We start from the raw sequence: 23,414 nt of genomic DNA on the forward strand, positions 1-23,414 counted from the left end.
ACCTTTACCAGGACACTGGGAGAAACTCACTACTTTAACCTCAGAAATTATCAGGAAATAACAACTAAAGAGATGGATTAACTTCCAGTTTTAATCTCTCCCCTGAAAGCACACCCCCAGTGTTGGGCCTTAGCAACTGGGATTTCGGCCTTCAGTCCCTCGAGCCAGTCACTTATTGGGGAGTTTAAATAAAAATATTTCATGTCAAGAAATACATTCTTGGGAAATTCATTGCATAGAACAGGGCATCTTCTCTGTCAATATTATTGATAACAATGCAACATGTGGGTTGCACGGTGACATGGTGGTTAGCACTGCTCCCTCATTGCGCCAGGGACGCTGGTTTGATTCCCGGCCTCTGAGCTGCTGTAACCAATCAGGACTGCAGCTCTACAATCTTGCACTTTCAACTCAGAAGGGAAGTGGCCACGTCCAATTCGCAGCCGGCTAGAGTGTCTGAACATTCGGCAGACGCTGAGGAACCATACGCACACCCTCACAGTGTCAGCTGATAGCGCTGACCCAACAAACACAGAGTGGAGAAAGAAATCTTGGCCTTGCCAGGTTCCCCTGTGCACTGTAAAATGTCCCAGGAACCTTTCTTTGGCCACCAGTGGATTAATTGAAGCGCAATCTCATTGAATGGCAGAGCAGACTCCAATAGGCCGACTTCTGCTCCTACACCTTACGGTTTAGTGCCTATTCCAGGAGGATCCCAGCCAACCCGAGAGGGTTAGAGTTGTAGAGGTTTACAGCATGGAAACAGGCCCTTCGGCCCAACTTGTCCACGTCACCTTTTTTTTCAACCCCTAAGCTAATCTTAATTACTCACGTTTGGCCCAGATCGCTCTATACCCATCTTACCCAAGTAACTGTCTAAATGCTCTTTAAAAGAAAAATTCTACCTGCCTCTACTACTGCCTCTGGCAGCTTGTTCCAGACACTCACCACCCTCAGTGAAAAAATTGCTCCTCTGGACCCTTTTGTATCTCTTCCCTCTCACCTTAAACCTATGCCCTCTTGTTTTAGACTCCCTTACTTTTGGGATAAGATGTTGACTATCTATTTGTGTTGGCAACCCTGGGCAGAGATGTTTCGGGACCTATTGGTGGCTGAGAATACAGAGAGCAGGAAGAGTCACAGGGACGGAGAGTTTCCACCAGAGGGGGAGTGAGGCTAAAGTCGTTAAGTTTGAGACTACCAGGGAGAGAGCTCCAAAGCAGTCACACAGAAAGGCAAGCCAGAGGAACATTAGGGTTTATTGAAGCACCATACTTCTCACAATCCAGCCTTCAAGTGGATGTAGGGGCAGCTCCCCGGGCAGGTCACACCCACACTCCGGGTCAGCTCACCCTTCCTCTTAAAGGGGCTACGCCCTGCATAAATAACAAAAGGAGATTGCTAATGTAAGGTCATGGAAAGATTAGAAATACTAACCTCTAGTTGCCCTTGAAACTGAGTGTATCGATGGGCCATTTCAGAGGGCAGTTGAGAGTCAACCCCATTGCTGTGGCTCTGGAGTCACATGTAGGCCAGACTGGGTAAGGACAGCAGATTTCCTTCCCTAAAGGACATGAGCGAACCAGATGGGCTTTTTTGACAATCACCAGTAGATTCTTAATTCCAGATTTTTAAAATTGAATTCAAATTCCACCCATCTGCTGTGGGGCTGGGTCTCCAGAACGTTAGCTGCGTTTCTGGATTAATAGTTTAGTGATAATATCACTAGGACACCCCCTCCCCTTCATCGATAACAATGGCCAAAGAAAGGTTCCTGGGGCATTTTACAGTGCACAGGCAAGGCCAAGATTTCTTTCTCCACTCTGTGTTTGTTGGGTCAATGCTATCTTCGGTGCTGGTAGCTGACACAGTGTGGGCACGCGCGTAGATCTCATGGATGTATCCTCAGTGTCTGCCGAATGTTCACACACTCTAGCTGGCTGCTAATTGGACGAGGCCAATTCCCTTCCGAGTTGAAAGTGCAAGATTGTAGAGCTGCGGTCCTGATTGGTTAGAACAGCTCAGAGGCGCTGGGACTTCTAAATGATGCAGGGGCAGTGGGAGCTGGGAGTTTTACAGGTGGGATCTTCCTTTACCCAGGAGAGCCCAAAACCAGAGGCCGGGGTTTATCATCAGAATAACGTGTGATTATCCTGTTAACGTCCTTAGGCAGGGAGATGTTTCAGGCGGAGTAGATGTGTTACAGGGTGGAATTTTACCGGGGCGGGTGAGGCTCACAGAACAGCGTTCTCCATTAGCCTCAGGCAGGATCTTACCAGCCTTGGGTGGGCGATGTGATGAAATTCCGGCAATAGGGCAGAATTCTCCAGCCTCGCCCATCCCAAAGCCAGAAAATCCTGCCCAATGCCAACGGACCTTTGCATGGTTCGCAAAACCTCCTCCCCCCCCCCCCCCCCCCCCCCCACGCAGCCCCCCACCCGCTACAGTTCCCATGGCAGGAGGAATGGGAAAATACAACCCATAGAATCATACAGCGTATAAAAGGCCTTCTGGCCCATCGGGTCTGCACTGACCATAACTACCATTAAAGGCACGCTAATTCCTGTTTCCCGCACTTGTCCCATACCCTTGAATGTTACGATATTTCAAGTGCTCATCTCAGTATTTTTTAAAGGTAGTAAGGTTTCCAACCTTCCCAGGCAGTGCATTTCAGATTCCCAACAACCTCTGAATGGAGTGGCACGGTAGCACAGTGATTAGCACTGCTGCTTCATAACTCCAGGGTCCTGGGTTCAATTTCCGGCTCGGGTCACTATCTGTGTGGAGTTTGCACATTCTCCTCGTTTCTGCATGGGTTTCCTCCAGGTACTCTGGTTCCGTCCCACAGTCCAAAGATGTGCTGGTTAGGTTGATTGGCCATGCTGAAATTGCCCCTTAGTGTCCAGGGATGGGTAAGTTAGATTAGTGGGTATAGTATACGGGGGCAGGGCCTGGGTGGGATTGTGTTCAGTGCAGACTCAATGGGCTGAAGGGCCTCTTTCTACACTGTAGGGTTCTATGATTCTGAGTCAAAAATGTTTTTCTCAAATCCTCTCTGAATCTCCTACTCCTCACCTTAAACTTATACCCCCTTGTGGTTGGCCTATATTTTCATTCGTACCTGGACCTGCTCCCACCATGCATCCAGCTTTCCATAATATCACCTCCACTGGATCCTCCCAAGATATGTCTTGTCAGAGTTGGCAACCCCTATAGCAGCTACTTATCAATCCTTAATAACCCTTCATGGTCTATCCCTCAGTGCTTTGACCAACTTACTTGCCGAATGTTTGAGGATGGATATCATAAAGAAACATTCCTGGAGCACTGACCTTCACATTCCAGGTCTCCTCCTTCCCACTGTCCCTGGGCCGAGCAGATCAATGTGTCGTTTCCTCTCACACGCACATAGCCAACCTGGCACAGATACACCACGGTACTCCCATAGGTTGTGTTAATTGGTGAATATCGCACTGTGTTCTGTAAAACTGGTGGCGACCCACAGTCAACAGCTGAGGAGACACAAACCCGAGTTCGTTTAATTTACCTTAGAATCATAGAATCCCTACAGCACAGAAGGAGACCATGTGGCACACCGATAATTCTACCCAGGCCCAGTCTCCATAACCCCACATATTTACCCCACTAATGCCCCCCCGTCACTAAGGGGCAATTTAACACTGATTAGGTTGATTAGGGTGGCACAGTGGTTAGCACTGCTGCTCCACAGCGCCAGAGACGGGGTTCGATTCCCGGCTTAGGTCACTGTCCGCGTGGAGTTCGCACATTCTACCCGTGTCTGTATGGGTTTCTTTGGGTGCACCGGTTTCCTTCCGCACTCCAAACATGTGCTAACCACTGTGCTGCCCAAATTTACTAAAAAAAATCTAAAAAAACTGGAACACAAAAAACCAGCTCTGCATACTAATTAATATACACAAAGCAACACGCAGAAAAAAGCATTGAGGTAAATGAGAACAAACCTTTACCAGGACACTGGGAGAAACTCACTACTTTAACCTCAGAAATTGTCAGGAAATAACAACTAAAGAGATGGATTAATTTCCAGTTTTAATCTCTCCCCTGAAAGCACATCCTCAGTGTTGGGCCTTAGCAACTGGGATTTAGACCTTCAATCCCTCGAGCCAGTCACTTATTGGGGAGTTTAAATAAAAATACTTCATGTCAAGAAATATATTCTTGGGAAATTCATTGTGCAGAACAGGACATCTTCTCTGTCAATATTATTGATAACAATGCAACATGTGGGTGGCATGGTGGTTAGCACTGCTGCCTCACAGCGCCAGGGACCCCGGTTCGATTCCCAGCCTCGGGTCACTGTCTGTGTGGAGTTTGCAAGGAAGAGTTTAATGAGACTTGACTCAAGTGAAGGAGAAATTCAGTGAGAGAGGAACCACTGAATGCAGTCACTCCTGGGATATCATTTCCATAGATTCTCAGATTAACTTTATGTCAAAAGAGTTAGGTAAGCAAAGACGGGAGGAGGCCCATGTGGCAAGCAGGGTGTGTTTTTTGTGCCCTGTATCTAATATAAACCGTACAAAGGGTTTGACAGCGAGATACCAGATTCACAAACACAGTTACACCCAGAAAATTATTTCTATGTGGGCTCGGTGTAACTCGGGCTTCAGAACATTCCTGGAGCACTGACCTTCACATTCCAGGTCTCCTCCTTCCCACTGCCCCTGGGCTGAGCAGATCGATGTGTCACTTCCTCTCACACGCACATAGCCAACCTGGCACTGATACACCACTATACTCCCGTAGGTTGTGTCAACTGGTGGATTCGACACCGTGTTCAGTAAGGCTGGTGGTGACCCACACTCAACAGCTGAGGAGAGACAAACCCAAGGTAGTGTGATTTACTTTTCTGCATATTGCCAAATTTCAAATCAACAGAAGCTGGAACCTCCAAACCAGCTCTGTCCCATACTAATTAATTCTCACGGAACAAAATCCATCAAGACAATGAGATGAGTTTAGAAGAGTGAGAGGGGATCTCACAGAAACTTCTCAAATTCTAACAGGGTAGGTTCAGAAAGAATGTTCCCAATGGTGGGGGAGTCCAGAACTAGGGGTTTGAGGGTAAGGGGTCAACCTTTAAGGGTGGCACGGTAGCACAGTGGTTAGCATTGCTGCTTCACAGCTCCAGGGACCTGGGTTCAATTCCTGGATTGGGTCAGTGTGTGTGTGGAGTTTGCACATTCTCCCTGTGTCTGCGTGGGTTTTCTCCACGTGCTCCAAAGACGTGTGGGTTAGGTCAATTGGCCATGCTAAAAAATTGCCCCTAGTGTCCTGAGATGTGTAGGTTAGAGGGGTTAGCGGGTAAGTATGTGCGGGTAGGGCCTGGATGGGATTGTGGTCAGTGCAGACTCGATGGGCCCAATGGCCTCTTTCTGCACTGTAGGGTTTCTATGATTCTATGAAGTGAAGTGAGGGTGGTGAATGTGTGGAATTCACTGCCACAGAAAGTAGTTGAGGCCAAAATGTTGTCTGATTTCAAGAATAAATGAGATATACTCTTGGGACTAAAAGGATCAAGGGATATGGGGGGAAGGGGAGATTAGAATATTGAATTTGATGATTGGCCATGATCAAATATGAATGACGGAGCAAGCTTGAAAGGCCGAATGGCCTACTACAGCTTCTAGTTTCTATGTTTCTATAAATGCCCAGTTAATTCCATGGTTAAAGGGCAAATCTTGACCAAGGCGTACACTGGGAGAAATTCCATACTTTTTCTTGGAAAATATCTGGAAATTTTTGGTGTTCAATTGTATCGGGGGACATTCTTAATGGTCACTTTAAAAGGACATCTGACTGGTGAAGGCAATATAAACAGGCCATTCAACCCCTCAAACCCAGTTACATAGTAATAGCTTAAATAAAAATAAATTGCGTTAGGAAATGTATTCTTAGCAAATTCATTTTGTGGAATGGAGCTATTTTCCTGTCAACTTCACTGATAATATACAGACCAGTAATAATATCTGGATTATTACTCAAGTCAAGTGTAAATTGACTTGGAGACAGTCAGATCAGGAGAATAACATGTTGTTAAAGGGAGCTGGCGCTGGATTTTTAAAGGCCTGATGGGGGAGGTTGGGGGGTGGGGGGAGGTGGGTCGGGAGGTGGTCTTAGAATTTCACACTGCTGGCTCAAGTGCAAGTTTGCACTTTTCCAACTTGGAGCCATTTTTTAAAGTATTTATTTGTGGGCCCCACACTGCAGCCTAAAGACGGCCAATGAAAATGGCAGGGGGGGGTGGGGCGTCAGTCAAAATTCCAGACACTCAGGGTGGCACGGTGGATAGCACTGCTGCCCCACACCGCCAGCGGCCCGGGTTCGATTCCAGCCTTTAAACTGTCTGTGTGGACATTGCACATTCTCCCCCATGTGGGTTTCTTCCCACAATCCAAAGATGTGCAGGTTAGGAGGATTGGCCATGCTAATTTGCCTCTTGGTGTCTCAGGTTGTGTAGGTTAGGGGAATTAGCGGGGCAAATACGTAGGATATGGCTATGGGAATAGGGCCTGTGTAAGATGGTCTGTCAGAAAATCATAAGAACATAAGAAATAGGAGCAGGAGTAGGCCATCTAGCCCTTCGAGCCTGCCCTGCCATTCAATAAGATCATGGCTGATCTGAAGTGGATCAGTTCCACTTTCCCGCCCTCTCCCTATAACCCTTAACCCCCTTGTCTATCAGAAACCTATCTACCCGTGACTTAAATATATTTAGCGAGGCAGCCTCCACCACTTCAACAGGCAGAGAATTCCAGAGATTCACCACCCTTTGAGTGAAGAAGTTCCTCCTCAACTCTGATCTAAACTGCCCCCTCTTATCTTGAGGCTGTGCCCTCTAGTCCTACTGTCCTTTCTGAGCGGGAAGAATCTCTCTACCTCTACCCTATCCATCCCCTTCATTATCTTATACGTCTCTATAAGATCCCCCCTTCATCCTTCTAAACTCCAACGAGTACAGAGCCAGTCTATTCAGTCTCTCTTCCTCGGCCAATCCCCTCATCTCCGGTATCAGCCGAGTGAACCTCCTCTGCACTCCCTCCAAGGCCAAAATATCCTTGCGCAAGTGTGGCGACCAAAACTGCACACAGTAATGCATCAGTGCAGATCCGATGGGCCAAATGGCCTGCACAGTAGGGATTCCATGATTCTATAAGTTCAGGGAGGCTTGTGCTCGGGGTACCTTTAACCTGAACCACCCTTTCTCCCCACAACTTCCCACCACCTCCCCACCCATATGTTGGAACACAACAGCTATGGCATTGAATCTTTCAGACTGGGCTGATGTCCCAGTAAATGGAGACAGGAACACCAGCCCACTGGCCTGGTCACCTACCTGCCCATTATGCAGCCTCCGGCCTGCCTCCGGAGGTAGCAGAATGGACTCCACCCTACCTGCCTGGAATGAAAATATCACATGTAGGGGCCCTTTACGTGAGGTTTGGTCTGCAGACTCAGGACTTTTGTTACCCAGTGAGTGGTGAGAATGTAGAATACGGAATGAGGCTGAGGTAAATAGCTTAGATGCATTTAACAAGAGGCTAGAGAAGCCCACAAGGGAAAAGGGAACAGAAGGTTATGCTGAGAAAGATACATATAGAAATGTGGGAGAAGGTCCAAGTGGAGCATAAACATTGGCATGAATTGGTTGGTCAAATGTGCAGACTGTGCTGTGCAATCCTAAAGCTTGATGCTTATTTATTAGTGTTACAAGTAGGCTTATATTAACACTGCAATGAAGTTACTGTGGAAATCCCCTAGTCACCACAGTCCTGTTTGGGTACACTGAGGGAGAATTTAGCATGGTCAACGCACCTAACCAGCATGTCTTTCGGACTGTGGGAGGAAACCGGAGTGCCCGGAGGAAGCCCATGCAGACACGGGGAGAACATGCAAACTCCGCATAGACAGTGACCCAAGCCGGGAATCGAACCCGGGTCCCTGGCACTGTGAGACAGCAGTGCTAACCACTGTGCCACCCCATGTAAAGTGTTTAACGATGAGTTACTAAAATCACACATACAATTGCGCCCAGGAAATTATCGCAATCTAATCTCAGTTTAACTTGGGCTTTTGAACATTCTGGAGCACTGACCTTCACATTCCAGGTCTCCTCCTTCCCACTGCCCCTGGGCAGAGCAGATCAATATGTTGTTTCCTCTCACACGCACATAACCAACCTGGCACTGGTACATCACTATACTCCTGTAGGTTGTGTTAATTGGTGCATATGACACCGTGTTCAGTAAGGCTGGTGGAGACCCACAGTCAACAGCTGAGGAGACACAAACCCGAGTTAGTTAAATTTACCTCCCTGTCAATTGGTGAATTGCAAATAAACAGAAACTGGAACCTCCATCCCAGCCTATTTGCACAGAATGTTGTGGACAGCAATGAAGGCATTGGTTCACGAATAAAATCATGATGTGCGCACTGGGAGAAACTTTCTCTTCATCTCTGCAAAGCCTTTTAATATTCATCTGAAATTTAATTCAATGTATCTTCCAAAAGATGGTATCTCCATCAATGTAGTACTGTTAGACTATATACATAGGTTGTTATAATCCTTGACCAGGCTCCTAAGATTTAACTCAGAACCAGCTAAATTTTGTTTTAAGTAGATAACACTTGAGATTTGTAATGACTTTAATCAGGCAATTGAGATGGCCCTGTTAGAATATAAACTCCCCGATTAAGGGCCAAATTGATGGGCCAATTAGGGAGCCTCTTGCTTTGTATTTAACCAGGCGTGTCAGTTCCTCTGGGACTCCAAGTGTAGACTGTTCACAGGAAGCTCTCTGTATGCTGCTGTCAGACTGGTAAATCAAGGGATTATGGTGAAGGGACTTCTGCCTCTGAGGACTCATTGCAAGATTCAAGGTGCTTGCTGATGGAACAAGGCCACAACATTTCATGGGTTTGAACAAACAAAAATAAACTTCACTGTACAAGATCAAAAGAAATTTACAAATATCTATCTTGTGCTCTAACATTCAAGATTAAGATAATGTAGATGTGAATTAATAAGCAAACCATTGTCAAACTCGCCACACTGTATAATGTATGGCAGATGAGACCTAGACATTGGTAAACACTGAGTCAATCAGGCTCACCTAAACCCTACCCTTTATCAAGTAATTCCAGTCTTCACCTTTAAAGACATAACCTGGGAATTATCTCCCAAAGTTGCTCCAAATTAATGACAGCCCACCTCACAGTCTCATCCTCTGAAACTCCATTCAGATGTGTTCCTGAATCTGAGCTCAAGCACAATTTCAGCCCTTTGGCTGTGTCAAACTGAACACTGCTGGCCCAAAGGCATTGCCTTGGCCCCAGCGACCCACAGCACAGAATCATTGGCTGCCTTCTTCGAACTTCAGGGTTTCTCCTGAACCCTCTATACATACCAGACCCTGACGGCATCAACAGTGGCTCACCTCGCTGGGTTTCAATTGTGTGTCTTCCGTGATTCTATTCCCTAGGATTCCTGAGGACCCACTCAAGCACCAGCTCACAAACACAACTTCAGACCCCTGGCTGTTACGAGCAGAACACGACAGCTCCAAAGTGGGTATCTGGGCCCCAGAGGCCCACAGCGCTGAGCTGCCCAGCGCTGCCTACTCCCCACAGCCCTTTCCCTGTTTGGAGACTGTTCCTATGCTTCTCTCTTTTTAACTGAACTGGGATCTTTCCCTGTCCCTGTGTCCTCTCTGGACTCTCCCTTTGGGATGCCACCCTGCCCTCTCTTCCTGGCCTAGGATACTGGGCTTCCATGGCATTCCAAATTCAGTCATCTGATCTCGGATTTTCCCACCATTTCTCTTCTTGCCCAATGAATGTACAAATGTCGATCTGAGCGTCTGCAGCTCACTCCCAATCTGCACACGTACAGAAGCTCTGAGGTCCATCATGGGTTGAAATTCCTGATCTCCACACTCAATTTTAAGGTGACTCCCACAACAAGGTCCACAATGAGACGTGAACTCACTCGCTACCCAAATCAATATGGGAGCTAAATCGATTGAACCATATTGATCTCAAGTATCTCACATATTTCATTTGATTTGATTTATTATTGTCACATGTTTTGGGATAGAGTGACAAGTAATGTATCTTGCGCTCTATACAGGCAGAGAGGAGAATGAAAGGAGAGGGTGCAGAAAATATTACAGTCATAACTAGGGTGTAGAGAAAGATCAGCTTATAAATACAATACAGGATTATTGTAGCGGATGTTTAATGAATTAGACAAGAAAAGGTGAGAGAAAAGTCAGAAGTAAGAAGTCATAGGAGTTAGGGGCAGAAGTCGGCAAATTAAGCCCTTCAAGCCTGCTCCACCGTTCCATTAGATCATGGTTGATCTCTCCTTGGTCTCAAATCCATCTTCCCCCCCCATCCCCCAAATCCATTTTTTTAAATCAGAAATATATATATCTCCTTCTTGAAATCATTCAATGATTTGGACTCCACCGAGCTATGGGGCAGTGAGTTTCACACATTCACCCACCCTCTGTGAGTAGCAGTTCCTCCCGATCTCAGTCGCTGTTGAAACATCACCTGCCAATTATTTTTAGAGTGAATTTCACTTCTGGAGCACTGACCTTCACATTCCAGGTCTCCTCCTTCCCACTGTCCCTGGGCCGAGCAGATCGATGTGTGGGTTCCTCTCACACGCACATAACCAGCCCGGCACTGGTACACCACCGCACCCCCATAGGTTGTGTTTATCGGTGGGTACTGCACTGTGTTTAGTAAAGCCGGTGGTAACCCACAGTCAACAGCTGAGGAGATACAAACCCGAGTTACTGTGGAAAATCTTTACATCTGCAGGTAAGAAATAGAAACCAAACCTTCATGCCAATTCCCATCTCCTAATATTGAAGGAAATAGAAGGATGATACTGGCAGGCATTGTGATAATTATATATTGAAAACAAACTGACAGTATTTCAAACTATGTCCAGAATTAATCTTATGAGAAAAGATCAGCTGGAGTTTTATAGATGCCATTCTTCTGTTAAACTATGAGATGGTATTGGCCAATCCGATCTGATGCTCATTAAAGCTTTAATGGAAAACAGTACCTCTTGTTCTTGCTGGTTGGATGCATATCTTAAATGTCTGATGTACCTTAGAATATTGCAGCGATGATACAAGTTCTAAATTTACAACAGCTTTATTTACAATACTTAAAAATATCTCAGCAAGTACAGGTTTTCTAAACACAAATCTTGTCAAGGCATCAAGGGTTTTGTCTGCTGGAGAGTCAGCAACAAGCGGTGCCGCCTCTTTCAGGAAGGACCGTCAAGCCCCAAGACCAACAGGCAGTGACGAGGTTAACTGTGGGCCTTCTCCTGGAATCAAGATCCATAGGGCTGTAGTTTCGCCTACTGAGAGCTGCTAGCCAATCAGAGACTGGGGCTCAGTGGCACCAGGGGGGAGGCAGTGGCTGCTGGAAGAACAGGCAGTGGAGTCCTGGGATGTACAAAGTTCCTCTCAGCCTGTCTGGAGAGCTTTCCTCCACCACCCTCACCCCCACCTCTCCCCCACACATGGCCTTCATTAGTATGTCTTTAACGGGATCTATATTCTGCCTGCTGCTTGTGAGACGCAGTCCAGGAATTAACACTCGGGCAGGCAGCACTACATTCTGTGTCCCCTCTGCCTCAGCTCCAGAGGGGGTGAAAATCCCAGACCGTTGTTTCTGAACCTGTGACTCTCTGGAGCACTGACCTCTACATTCCAGGTCTCCTCCTTCCCACTGCCCCCGGGCCGAGCAGATCAATGTGTCGTTTCCTCTCACACGCACATGGCCAACCTGGCACTGGTACACCACCACACTCCCATAGGTTGTGTTAACAAGGGGATTCGACACCGTGTTCAATAAGGCTGGTGGTGACCCACACTCAACAGCTGAGGAGAGACACAAATTGCAGTTGAATATTTTTAGCCATATTTGCGAATTGAGACCAAGATGTCAGAAATGTTGGAGAAAAGGACTTGGGGTGTGGCAGACGTGGGGTGGAGGAAGGGTGAAGGGGAGGGTGGAAGGAGAGTGGAGGGGGATGAAGGTGGAGCAGATGGGGGTTGGAGGACGGGGTTTGATTTGATTTGATTTGATTTATTATTGTCACATGCATTAACATACAGTGAAAAGCACTGTTTCTTGCATGCTACACAGACAAAGCATACCGTTCGTAGAGAAGGAAAGGAGAGGGTGCAGAATGTAGTGTTACAGTCATAGCTAGGGTATAGAGAAAGATCAACTTAATGCGAGGTAGGTCCATTCAAAAGTCTGATGGCAGCAGGGAAGAAGCTGTTCTTGAGTCGGTTGGAATGTGACCTCAGACTTTTTCCTGATGGAAGAAGGTGGCAGAGAATGTCCGGGGTGCGTGGGGTCCTTAATTATGCCGGCTGTTTTGCCGAGGCAGCGGGAAGTGTAGACAGAGTCAATGGATGGGAGGCTGGTTTGCGTGATGGATTGGGCTACATTCATGACCTTTTGTAGTGTTTTTGCTGTCTTGGGCAGAGCAGGAGCTGTATCAAGCTGAGGGAGGTGGAGGAGGTTGGAGTGGGGGGTACGGGAGGGGTGGAGGGGGGAGCGACATGTTCCTCACTCTTGGGTCATTAAATGAGGATTTATTTGTATGTTTTGAATGAAGTCACTCCAATTAAAAGAGTCGGCTGCTCTGTGCATTGACTTTACCATTGTGAAATAAAGGAGCTTAACAATTGTATCACATTTAAAGTGTGCTTGGTCTGCCTTCTGTGATATTGAGGAAGTGTTAATGCAAAAGACAAGGATAACTATTTAAAATTTATTTATTAGTGTCACAAGTCGGCTTACATTAACACTGAAATGAAGTTACTGTGAAAATCCCCTAACTGCCACACTCTGGCGCCTGTTCAGGTACACTGAGGGGGAATTTAGCACGGCCAATCCACCTAACCCACACATCTTTGGAGTGTGGGAAGAAACTGGTGCACCCAGAGGAAACTGACGCAGACACGGGGAGAACATGCAAACACAGACATGACCCAAGCTGGGAATTGAACCCAGGTCCCTGGTGCTGTGAGGCAGCAGTGCTAACCACTGCGTCACCGTGCTGCCCTAATACTGATCACCAGAGGAAACTAGTGTTACAATGGTCCGGTTATGATATTGTGCTTGCAATTATTAGTCAGTGTGAGTCAATCCCATATTCCCTGTGGAGGTTCAGGACAAGAGGATGTACCTTTAACATTAGTGCTCAGTTCTTTGGAAGGACATCTTCCATCATAAAGGCTGTTGAAATATGGAAGTCTAACCACTCCCAGCTCCCCTCAAAATGCTCGTGATGTTGGGGTGTTCGTTGAAAATGTCAAAACTCAGATTGATAGATTTTTGTTAGGCAAGGTAGTAAAGATTACGATACCAAGGCAGGTAGATAGAATTGAGATGCAGAGCAGCCATGATCTAACTGAACAGCAAACCAGGCTCGAGGGGCTGAATAGCCTCATCCTGTTCAGATGGTGCATGGGGGCGACTACTATCACTGAACTGGAAAAATGTATCATAGGATCATTGATCCTACAGTGCAGAAGGAGGTCATTCAGCCCATCGAGTCTGCACCATACCACAATCCCACCTAGGCTCTATCCCAGCAACCCCATGTATTTACACTAGTTAGTCCCCCTGACACCAAGGGGCAATTAAGCATGGCAATTCACCTAACCTGCACATCTTTGGACTGTGGGAGGAAACCGGAGCACCTGGAGGAAACCCATGCGGACACAGGGAGAACGTGCAAACTCCACACAGACAGTGACCCAAGCCAGGAATCAAACCTGGGTCCTTGGCACACCATGCCGTATGGTATCTACATCAAGAACTCAAATTGTTACATACTTCAGTAGAGATCAGGAAAAGAAAAACAAATTCTAAGTCCCCGATATTTACTGAAAGATTGAAGCTACAGGTTTCCACGGTTTAAGCAGAAGTTTACTATGCAAGATTCAAACAAAGCAAACAGAAAATACTGTCTTATGCATCCTCCTATACTCTAAAAACTAGAAGCAATTTAAGTTAAATATGAATTAGCAAACAAATTGCAGTCAATTCTAAACTATAAACTACACTAGACACTGGTAAAGGGTAGAACTGGAGCCAATGTTTACACGTTTTTTTATACTTATTTGCAGAGTTGCACTTTCAAAGCATGCAGCTCCTAACCCACTAACCACATATTTAGTGTGTGGGTTTTAATAGAGGACTCAAACGAATATACAATTAATATAATAAGAGAGAAATCAGTATTGACATTTGTAAACTGTAAATGTCATTAGCCCCTACGCTGATGACAGGGTCAGGGAAAATCCTTCTTCCTGGTCCAACTAGCTATATTTAACACTTCAGTTCATGTTCTGTGACTACAAAAGAAATGACAATAGTTAATGATTCAAAACTGTTTATTCTGCTGGAATTATCCAGCAATTTGATTTGAAGACATACTGATATACGAATTAGGAACTAAGACAGATCTTACAAATTGGTTCAGCAGTCTACTCAGTGCTTAGATTATCAAACTCAATCACTTAGTCCCTCAAAAGTCTGTCTCCCTTATGAAATATTTCAGCTCCTGTCCTTCTAGGATCCACCCTGATCCCCAGCCTACAACCTACCTGACCTCCACAAGCATGGTATTCACCTAAAATCCACCCTCAGAATCTCAGCTCTGTCTGCATGCTGTAGATCCACTAATGTTATCATCATGTAACAGAAACAATGCATGCACGCTATTCATAGCTTCTGGATCTAGCCCCTCTCGCCTTCAGCCTGCCTGTACTGCACTACTGGACTCATCAGCTACTGACCCCAATGGCTCTGTCTCCTTTTGTATAGTTTCAACCACCAGTTTTGGTTGCCAAATCTCAGTTTCAGTCTTCGTTTCCTTAGAAACCGGGAATTCCTAATTCCGCTGGGAGGTAGAATGCTATTGGCCAAAGTAAATCGTGCATTAACGTAATTGGACCATTCAGGTTGATCAGGAAGATCGAATCTTCAGAAAAGTATATCTGTTGTGCTCGTGTGATATAAAGTCAAGGAGAAGTTGGAATCCTCCGACTTTCTCTCTCCCAATACATATTGATCAAATAAAGTACATCTATGACTGCATATTATCTTTCACAAGTCTTTCTGTTAGCTGGGTTCAGCTGAATACAAGACCCCCTGCCCCCCACAAGGGAGACTCCAAGAAATCCCCTTACACAGGGGTAGATCGATTCTTGACAAACAAAGGAGTGAAAGATTATTGGGGGTGCAAAGGTGTTGAGAACACAAGCAGATCAGCCATGATCTCATTGAATGATAGAGCAGACTCGATGGGCCAAATGACCTACTGCCGTTCTTATTCTGTGTGTCGCTATGTCTTTAATTCAAATTGCTGGATAATTCCAACTGAATAAAACATTTTGGATCATCTGTTCTGGTCACCTGATTGTAAAAAGGATATTATTAAACTAGAAAGAGTGCAGAAAAGATTTAATAGGATGTTGCCAGGAACTTGATGGTTTGAGTTATAAGGAGAGGTTGGATAGACTGGGACTTTTTTTCCCTGGAGCTTAGGGGTCTTTTAGAGGTCTATAAGATAATGAGGGGCATAGATCAGTTAGTCAACATCTTTGCCCAAAGGTAGGGGAGTCTAAAACTAGAGGACATAGGTTTAAGGTGAGACGGGAAAGATACAGAAGGGTCCAGAGAAGCAATCTTTTCATACAGAGGGTGGTGAGTATCTGGAACGAGCTGCTGGAGGTAGTATTAGAGGCAGGTGCAATTTTGTCTTTTAAAAAGCATTTAGACAGTTACATGGGTACGATGGGTATAGAGCAATATGGGCCAAACGCAGGCAATTGGGACTTTCTTAGGAGTTTTACAAAGGGATGGAATGGACAAGTTGGGCTGAAGGGCCTGTTTCCGTGCTGTAAACCTCTATGACTGGTCAACCACTGTCATTTATTTCGCAGTCACGGAATATCAAGTGAAATGATAGTGACCACTTGTACCAGGGAGAAAGATTTTCCTTGACCCTCTTGTTGTCACAGAGGTTAGTGACATTAACAGTGTACAAACGTCAATACCCTCTTACCAGTATTAATCTCTCTGACTGGTATTAATTATATATTCACTTGAGCCCTGCATTAAAAGGCACACACTAAATATGTGGTTATTGCACTTGGAGCTGCATGGTTGTAAAGTGCAAACCTGCAAATAAATATTAAAAAGTGTGTAAGTATTGGCTGGAGTTCCAGTCTTCACCAGCTGGCTTTCTGGGCTGTAAGAGTCAATGTGACAGGATAAACTGAACAAGAATGTAGATGATACGGGGGATATGACAAGAATGAAAGGAAATTGGAAATAGAGTGACCTTTGGACAGTTTTTGTGCAGCCTCTTGGTTTAAGCCAGTTGAATAAACACTCACCTTTGCATTCAAGGTTCCCTCCTTCCCATCGTCCTTGGGTAGAGCAAGTTGACGTGACATTTCCTGCCAAACGGAAGTAGCCATCCTGGCATTGGTAGATGACCGTACCTCCATATGTTGTGTTACCTGGTAGGTATTTCACTGTGTTCTGTAAGACTGGAGGTGGTCCACACTCAACAGCTGGGGGGGGGACATAATATGAGAGAACTGTAATGTAGACCGAGCTCCAGGCAACTTGAGTAACTGTACACAGTGTTTCCTTATCCTTACTGGGAGCAGGATTCTGTAAGAGGCGGCTGGCCCATTCCATCAGGTTACCAAAGATCTCTTATTGAATTAAATCAGAGTTATCTCGCCTTTTAGACTGCTGTTAACACCAAGCACGCTGCTTAGGATCAACTCGACAGAAGAACGAATGTTAATAGAAAACAAGGATCCACAATTTTCAGTCTTCAGAACATGAAAGCCCTTCCACAAGGATAGGGCCTAGGTGGGACTGTGGAGGGTGCAAACTCAATGGGCTGAACGACCTCCTTCTGCACTGCAGCGATTCAATGATTCTTCATGTGCAACACATTATTATTTATTTCAGATATGCGCTTTAGGCTTTTGTTTACCTTCCTACTTCTTGCTCCAGTGAACGTTAAAGAGGTGATATGGGATATTATTATAGTTACAAGTGAGTTAATACTGCAGGAGACTGATATAAATAAGTTATAGTCAGTAACATTGGATGGGGCACGATTTACATTCTACTTTTTATTACGTCCATTCTGCTTAATTAAACCACTTAATGCTCAGTATTGCGATAAATGAAAGTGCATAAATCTGAATGAATACTGACGCACAGACTGCAATATTTCATTGATATCATGTGGTGACGCACAAAGGGTTAATGTGGGACTGAGTACAGTACCCACCCACACAGTGATGTGAGAGAGCACAGGACCCACACCCAGGATCAGTCGAGTGTTAAACAGAGCTGTGTGTACCTGTCCCTCCCGATTGGAAATATATCACCGTTCCTTTGCAGTCGCTGGGTCAAAACCCTGGAATTCTCTCCCTACCGGCATTGTGGGTCAATCCACAGCACGTGGATTCAAGAAGGCAGCTCACCACCACCTTCTCAAGGGCAACTAGGGATGGGTAATAAACGCTGGCCCAGGCAGGGACACCCATGTCCCAGGAGTGAATTTTTAAAAAGCAGCTCTAACCTACACCACATGGACTGCAGAATTGGGCGGCACGGTAGCACAGTGGTTAGCACTGCTGCTTCACAGCTCCAGGGATCTGGGTTCGATTCCCAGCTTGGGTCACTGTCTGTGTGGAGTTTGCACATTCTCCTCGTGTCTGCGTGGGTTTCCTCCGGTTTCCTCCCACAGTCTAAAGATGTGCGGGTTAGGTTGATTGGCCATGCTAAAATTGCCCCTTAGTGTCCTGAAATGTGTAGGTTAGAGGGATTAGTGGGTAAAATATGTAGGGATATGGGTGGGATTGTGGTTGGTGCAGACTCGATGGGCCGAATGGCTTCTTGCTGCACTGTAGGGTTCTATGATTCTATGATAACTCACCACCACCTACTCCTCGTGTGCAACAATGTTGGTCTAGCCAGCAACACCCATGTCCTGTGGAAGTATTTTGAAAAGCATGGAGACAAATCCTAACTTGCACCCTTTGCTGTATATTTGTGAATAGTACAGTCAATAAAGACTTACTGTTAACCAACATATGCTTATGGAGACTTCTTCAGACCTACTAAACTATGTCTAACACCACTCAACGTTAGAAAAGGAAAGTTGAAAGTGTATACGTGTGAATTAGTCCTCTCGCACAAATAATTTACACCATGTGAGTGCTATTTCCCAGAGCTGCTATTTCGAATTATGATCTTATATTTTAAAAATCAGTCAATTTCTAAGAAAAAAATTTGGTCTCAATTTTACCACCTAGAAGTTCCAGGGCAACAGGCACATGGGAACACCAAGTCCCATTCCAAGTCACACACCATCTTCACTTGGAAATATATTGCCATTCCTGCACTGCCACTGGGTCAAAATCCTGGAACTCCCTCCCTAACAGCCTGGTACACATGTCCACACCACATGGGCTGCAGCAGTTCAAGAAGGCTCACCATCACCTTCTCAAGGGCAATTAAGGATGGAAACTTAATTCTGGCCTTGCCGGTGACACCCACATCCGACGAACGAACAAGAGAAATGTTTGTCAAGGTGTTTTATAGGGGATCAGCTGTTGGTTTGTTGCCTCAAACTCAATTTACCAGCGATTGCTCTGACATGTAAAAACTGTGAATGACTGCACAAATTGGAATAGCAATTCACTTCGAAACAAATGGTATCAGGTAAAGGGAACATAAGAACATAAGAAATAGGAGCAGGAGTAGGCCATCTAGCCCCTCAAGCCTGCCCTGCCATTCAATGAGATCATGGCTGATCTGAAAGTGGTTCAGTTCCACTTACCCGCCTGCTCCCCATAACCCTTAATTCCCTCATTGAAAACATTAAGTTTGACTCAAATGGAAGAAGCACTAGAGCTTCTTTGGAGTACAGTATGTTAGTTTCACTTAGAAACGTTTCTACAGCACTGACCTTCACATTCCAGGTCTCCTCCTTCCCACTGCCCCTGGGCAGAGCAGATCGAGCTATTGTTTCCTCTCACACGCACATAGCCAGCCTGGCACTGGTACACCACGGTACTCCCATAGGTTGTGTTCACAGGTGGATATGGCACCATGTTCAATAAAACTGGTGGTGACCCACAGTCAACAGCTGTGGAGACACAATGAGATATCGGTTAAAACAATTTAGTGAGTATAAAATTGGAGAACATTGTTGGGGTTCACACCTGGGAGCTTCCTGCCTGTGCAACTTTCTGCCATGTCACATGGTGTATTTACCCATTGCGTCTGCTGCAATTAACCTTTCCATTTTCCGATAATAGTATTTACACTTTCCAAATGATACTGGTTCAGTTTCTACTTTAGTGAAGAGTAAGTAAAAACTCTCATACTCAGCACACTATTGTATCCTTCTAGTTTACGTGTCTCCAACAGGCAATCTACCAAGGGTAGAAAGCAATCAATGTACATCTAATGTTCCTTCAGATGGACAACATCTCCAATAATATAGCACTCCACCAGATATGTGCTTAAATCTGCATATAGGACCCATAATATCAGAGGAGAACGTTCATGCCACACAATTTCCAGCAATGGCCATCATCAATAACAGACACTCTAACCATCACCTCTTGACATTCAAGAAGCATCTTCCATCTGTGTGGCAGCAGAAGGGGTGGTCATTCTACAAAGTGGGTGGATTTTCTAGGCTCCATAGGTTTTTGCGCCCTTTAGTTTAAACCTGTGTCCTCTTGTAACCAATCCTTCAGCTCCTGGAAAGTGTTCACTCTATCAGAAGCCTCCGTGATAGTTAACCTTCTGACATCTCTGGTTGCTTTGGTCTCTCTAAGCAGCTGAAGACCTTCTTCCCTTATACCAGTTTAATAAATCTCCTCTGTACTCACTGCAAGGTGCTGACATCCTTCCCGAAATGCGATGCCCAGAATTGGCCACAATATTTCAGCTTAGGCCTAGCTGTTGATGTTACAAAAAGATTTAACATGACCTGTTTGCCTTTGTACTCGGTATCTTTATTCAGAAAGCCAAGGATCCTGTGTGCTTTTTAACTAGTTCCCTTCAATCTATCCAGCCAAAGATTTGCAAGAGACGCCCCTTTCTGTTCCTGCACCTCCTTTAACATTGTACCATCCAGCTTATATCGCTCTCCGTTCCTTCAGTCTAACACAAAGAAGAATTAATGTAGGGTTCATCTGGAAGAAAATTTAGATGCGAACTTAAAAAAGAGAGAAATGGTGCTGAAGTTTTTTGTCTTGCATTCACCAGGACAAACACAAAAATGCCAAATTTCAAATCAAGCAACGATTTATATAGGAGAAAAGGGAGCTGATGTAAGAGGTATATTCAAATCCCATCCCTTTGCTTAATCGCTTGGGAGCTTCTGGAATCTAAACCTCCACCTTGTTTTCTCCATGGTGATGGTTCAATGAATCAGAGTCAACTTGCCAAATAATCAGCACCCTTTCTGCTATAGTATGAATTGTTTTGACGGTTTGAAATTTGGTATTCTTGTGTTTGTCCTGATGAGTGCAAGATGAAAAACTTCAACCATGCCTCTCTTTTCAGCAATACTGAGGTTAGATGAGAGAAAAATCACAAATATCGCCATGGGTGGAATATTATTTGTCTATTATCTTACGTGGGAACAGACTGCGGTACCTACCCTTACATTCCAGGTCTCCTCCTCCCCACTGCCCCTGGGCAGAGCAGATCAATGTGTTATTTCCTCTCACACGCACATAACCAGCCTGGCACTGGTACACCACTGTACTCCCATAGGTAGTATTAACTGGGGGATTTGCCACTGTGTTCCGTAAAGCTGGTGGTGACCCACAGTCAACAGCTAAGGAGAGACAAATTGTGGATAAAAGTAAAGTTAAAAGCCAAGCTTTTGTCCTACCTTTGCACTGAAGTTTATAACAAGCCCAGTACATTGTAAACTATCCAGGGGTAGATGAACACTGCAATGTAAATTTTTTTCTTCACCGCTTGACTGATATACTAGTCGGAAAGAGTTACACTGCTGGTGTACAACCCCTTCTGCCCTCACAGATGAGCGTGGAAACTTGTGAAGAAGGACAAGGGACTCCCAGCCAACAGTGATAGTTGAAGCCACACCAGTGAAGAGAGATCATCTGGTCATTATCATACTGCCATTGGTGGGATCTTGCTGTGAGCCATATTTCTGCCATGTTTCCTACGTAGCAATACTTCATTGGCTGTAGCATTGTAGGACGTTTCCAGGTTGTGCAAGGTGCTTTAGAAGTGTAAGTCTGTCTTTTCATTCCGACATTGCTATTCACCTGGCTCCACATTTCTCAACTGCCAAATATCCAGAACAGGGAATCTGAACTGTGCAAACAAGGCATGAAAATCCACCTAACAGGTGAGGTGTTTTTTTCACTGGTGGGGGGAATCTTGATTACTCCCACACCAGTGTCGCAAAACTTGACAAACATTCATTTAAGAGAGACACAAGAGGAGGGGATGACAAACTGGACCCATGGCGCAGGGCTCACAGGGGTAGTGCAATGCAATGGTGAACTTACAATGAAACATGCAGTGCTACAATGGGGGTGCACCATACTGAGAGGTGGCTGTGGGAGCACCAATCAAAGCCTGGTAGCATTGAATTTGCTGATTGGCTCATTCAAATTTCTTGAGCCAGTCAGGAGTCAATGGGGAACAACGTCAGGCTCTGATTGGTGGAGTCTCCTGAGAGCAGGAAAGTGATGTCCCAGATGTTGGGAGGTGGTGATTGGAGAGAAATTCAGGTGGATCAAAACAAAATATAACAGACTTACACAAGGAGATATTAGGTGAGATGACCAAAAGCTTGGTCAAAGAGGTGTACGAAGCTGTGAGGTCTCCAGCAAGGGCTAAGGAAGAGGCACTAGCCAATGGCCATTGAGAGGAGCCACTCCTGACCTCCAGGCAAAGGCTGAGGAGTTGGGGTGGGCAACCTACCAACCAAATGCGCGGCCCCTGTCGCAATGAGAGCATTATTTACATATGAGGGTGAATTTATTCAATCCATTAGGACCGGGCTGGGAGGCATGAGGGCTGACAATATAGTGTGGGGTGGCATTTGGAGGGGAGCAGGCAACTTGGCATGGCAGCAAGCAAGTTGGCAGCTCACACACCTAACTGGCAACCAACTGAGGCACGTAATAGCTCAATAATGGTCTACATCTCACTTGATAAAATACCCCTCCCATCGATCACCTAAAGGTACCTGGTATACCACAAATATCCCTCCCACCGTCTGCCAGAGGGCGCCTGGTTTACCACAAATATCCTGCCCATCAGCGACCTGTCCAGTTTCTCCATAAAGAGGCAGAGATTCTCCGAGGGTCATTGACCATCAGTGCGCCCTCACCCCAATGCCACAGCTAAAACTACAGCTGCTGTTCCAGGTGGCACTGCCACCGGCAAGGGTCCTGCCACTCACCAGGACTTGATCCACAGCAGATCCAATTAGATCCTTGTCTCAGTCTAACTTGGGTTTGGAAACATTCCTGGAGCACTGACCTTCACATTCCAGGTCTCCTCCTTCCCACTGCCCCTGGGCCGAGCAGATCGATGTGTCGCTTCCTCTCACATGCACATGGCCAACCTGGCACTGGTACACCACGGTACTCCCATAGGTTGTCTTAACAGGGGGATTCAACACCGTGTTCAGTAAGGCTGGTGGTGGTCCACACTCAACAGCTGAGGGGGGACAAAAAAATAGTTCAGATAGTTTAACAGTATTACCAGAAAAAGCTATTGCTGGGAATCTTCCTGGCATTTTCCTGGGATCCTCCTGGAATTTTCCTAGGATCCTCCTGGTATTTTCCTGGGATCCTCCTGGTCTCAAAGACTTACTGTCAGCTGCAGGATGCATTTTCTGACTGAGAACTAAAATAACTTATAAAATATCCCAAGGTATTTCACAGGAGCATTATAAAACAAAATATAACTTAAGGAGATATTAGGTGAGATGACCAAAAGTTTGGTCAAAGATGTCGGTTGTGAGGAGTCCATAGTCCCAGAGGCTGCTCTCCCTTTTGAGGGAGGGGGCTGACTGGTGGTGATTTACCTGAGGGTCACCACACCTCAGGCGGGGGGTTAAGTTTGAGAAGGCAGGGCCTTCATGAATAACCTCAGCCAGTACGGGAACTGAACCCACGCTACTGGTATCGCTCTGCATCATAAATCAGCTGTTCAGACAACTGAGCTAAACTAACTCTCCAACTGACGTGGAGTAACTCAGAAAGGGA

At 45.6% G+C, this 23,414-nt stretch overlaps 1 protein-coding gene across 1 annotated transcript in view; it reads right to left on the minus strand.

Annotated features, from left to right (window-relative positions):
• The window catches only part of susd1 (sushi domain containing 1), a 66,092-nt gene that overhangs the window by 30,579 nt on the left and 12,099 nt on the right, over window positions 1-23,414 (minus strand). The window contains exons 5-13 of the mRNA XM_080189580.1: window positions 22,684-22,863; window positions 20,816-20,995; window positions 19,106-19,285; window positions 16,500-16,679; window positions 11,775-11,954; window positions 10,644-10,823; window positions 8,138-8,317; window positions 4,673-4,852; window positions 3,333-3,512 (exon numbers count right to left, since the gene is read on the minus strand). Coding sequence (XP_080045706.1) covers window positions 3,333-3,512; window positions 4,673-4,852; window positions 8,138-8,317; window positions 10,644-10,823; window positions 11,775-11,954; window positions 16,500-16,679; window positions 19,106-19,285; window positions 20,816-20,995; window positions 22,684-22,863 — 1,620 coding nt within the window. The remainder of the gene's footprint in view (window positions 1-3,332; window positions 3,513-4,672; window positions 4,853-8,137; window positions 8,318-10,643; window positions 10,824-11,774; window positions 11,955-16,499; window positions 16,680-19,105; window positions 19,286-20,815; window positions 20,996-22,683; window positions 22,864-23,414) is intronic.

The sequence above is a fragment of the Carcharhinus amblyrhynchos genome, chromosome 5, assembly GCF_965287045.1.
Source record: "Carcharhinus amblyrhynchos chromosome 5, sCarAmb.v2.hapA, whole genome shotgun sequence".
NCBI classification, from domain to species: domain Eukaryota; kingdom Metazoa; phylum Chordata; class Chondrichthyes; order Carcharhiniformes; family Carcharhinidae; genus Carcharhinus; species Carcharhinus amblyrhynchos.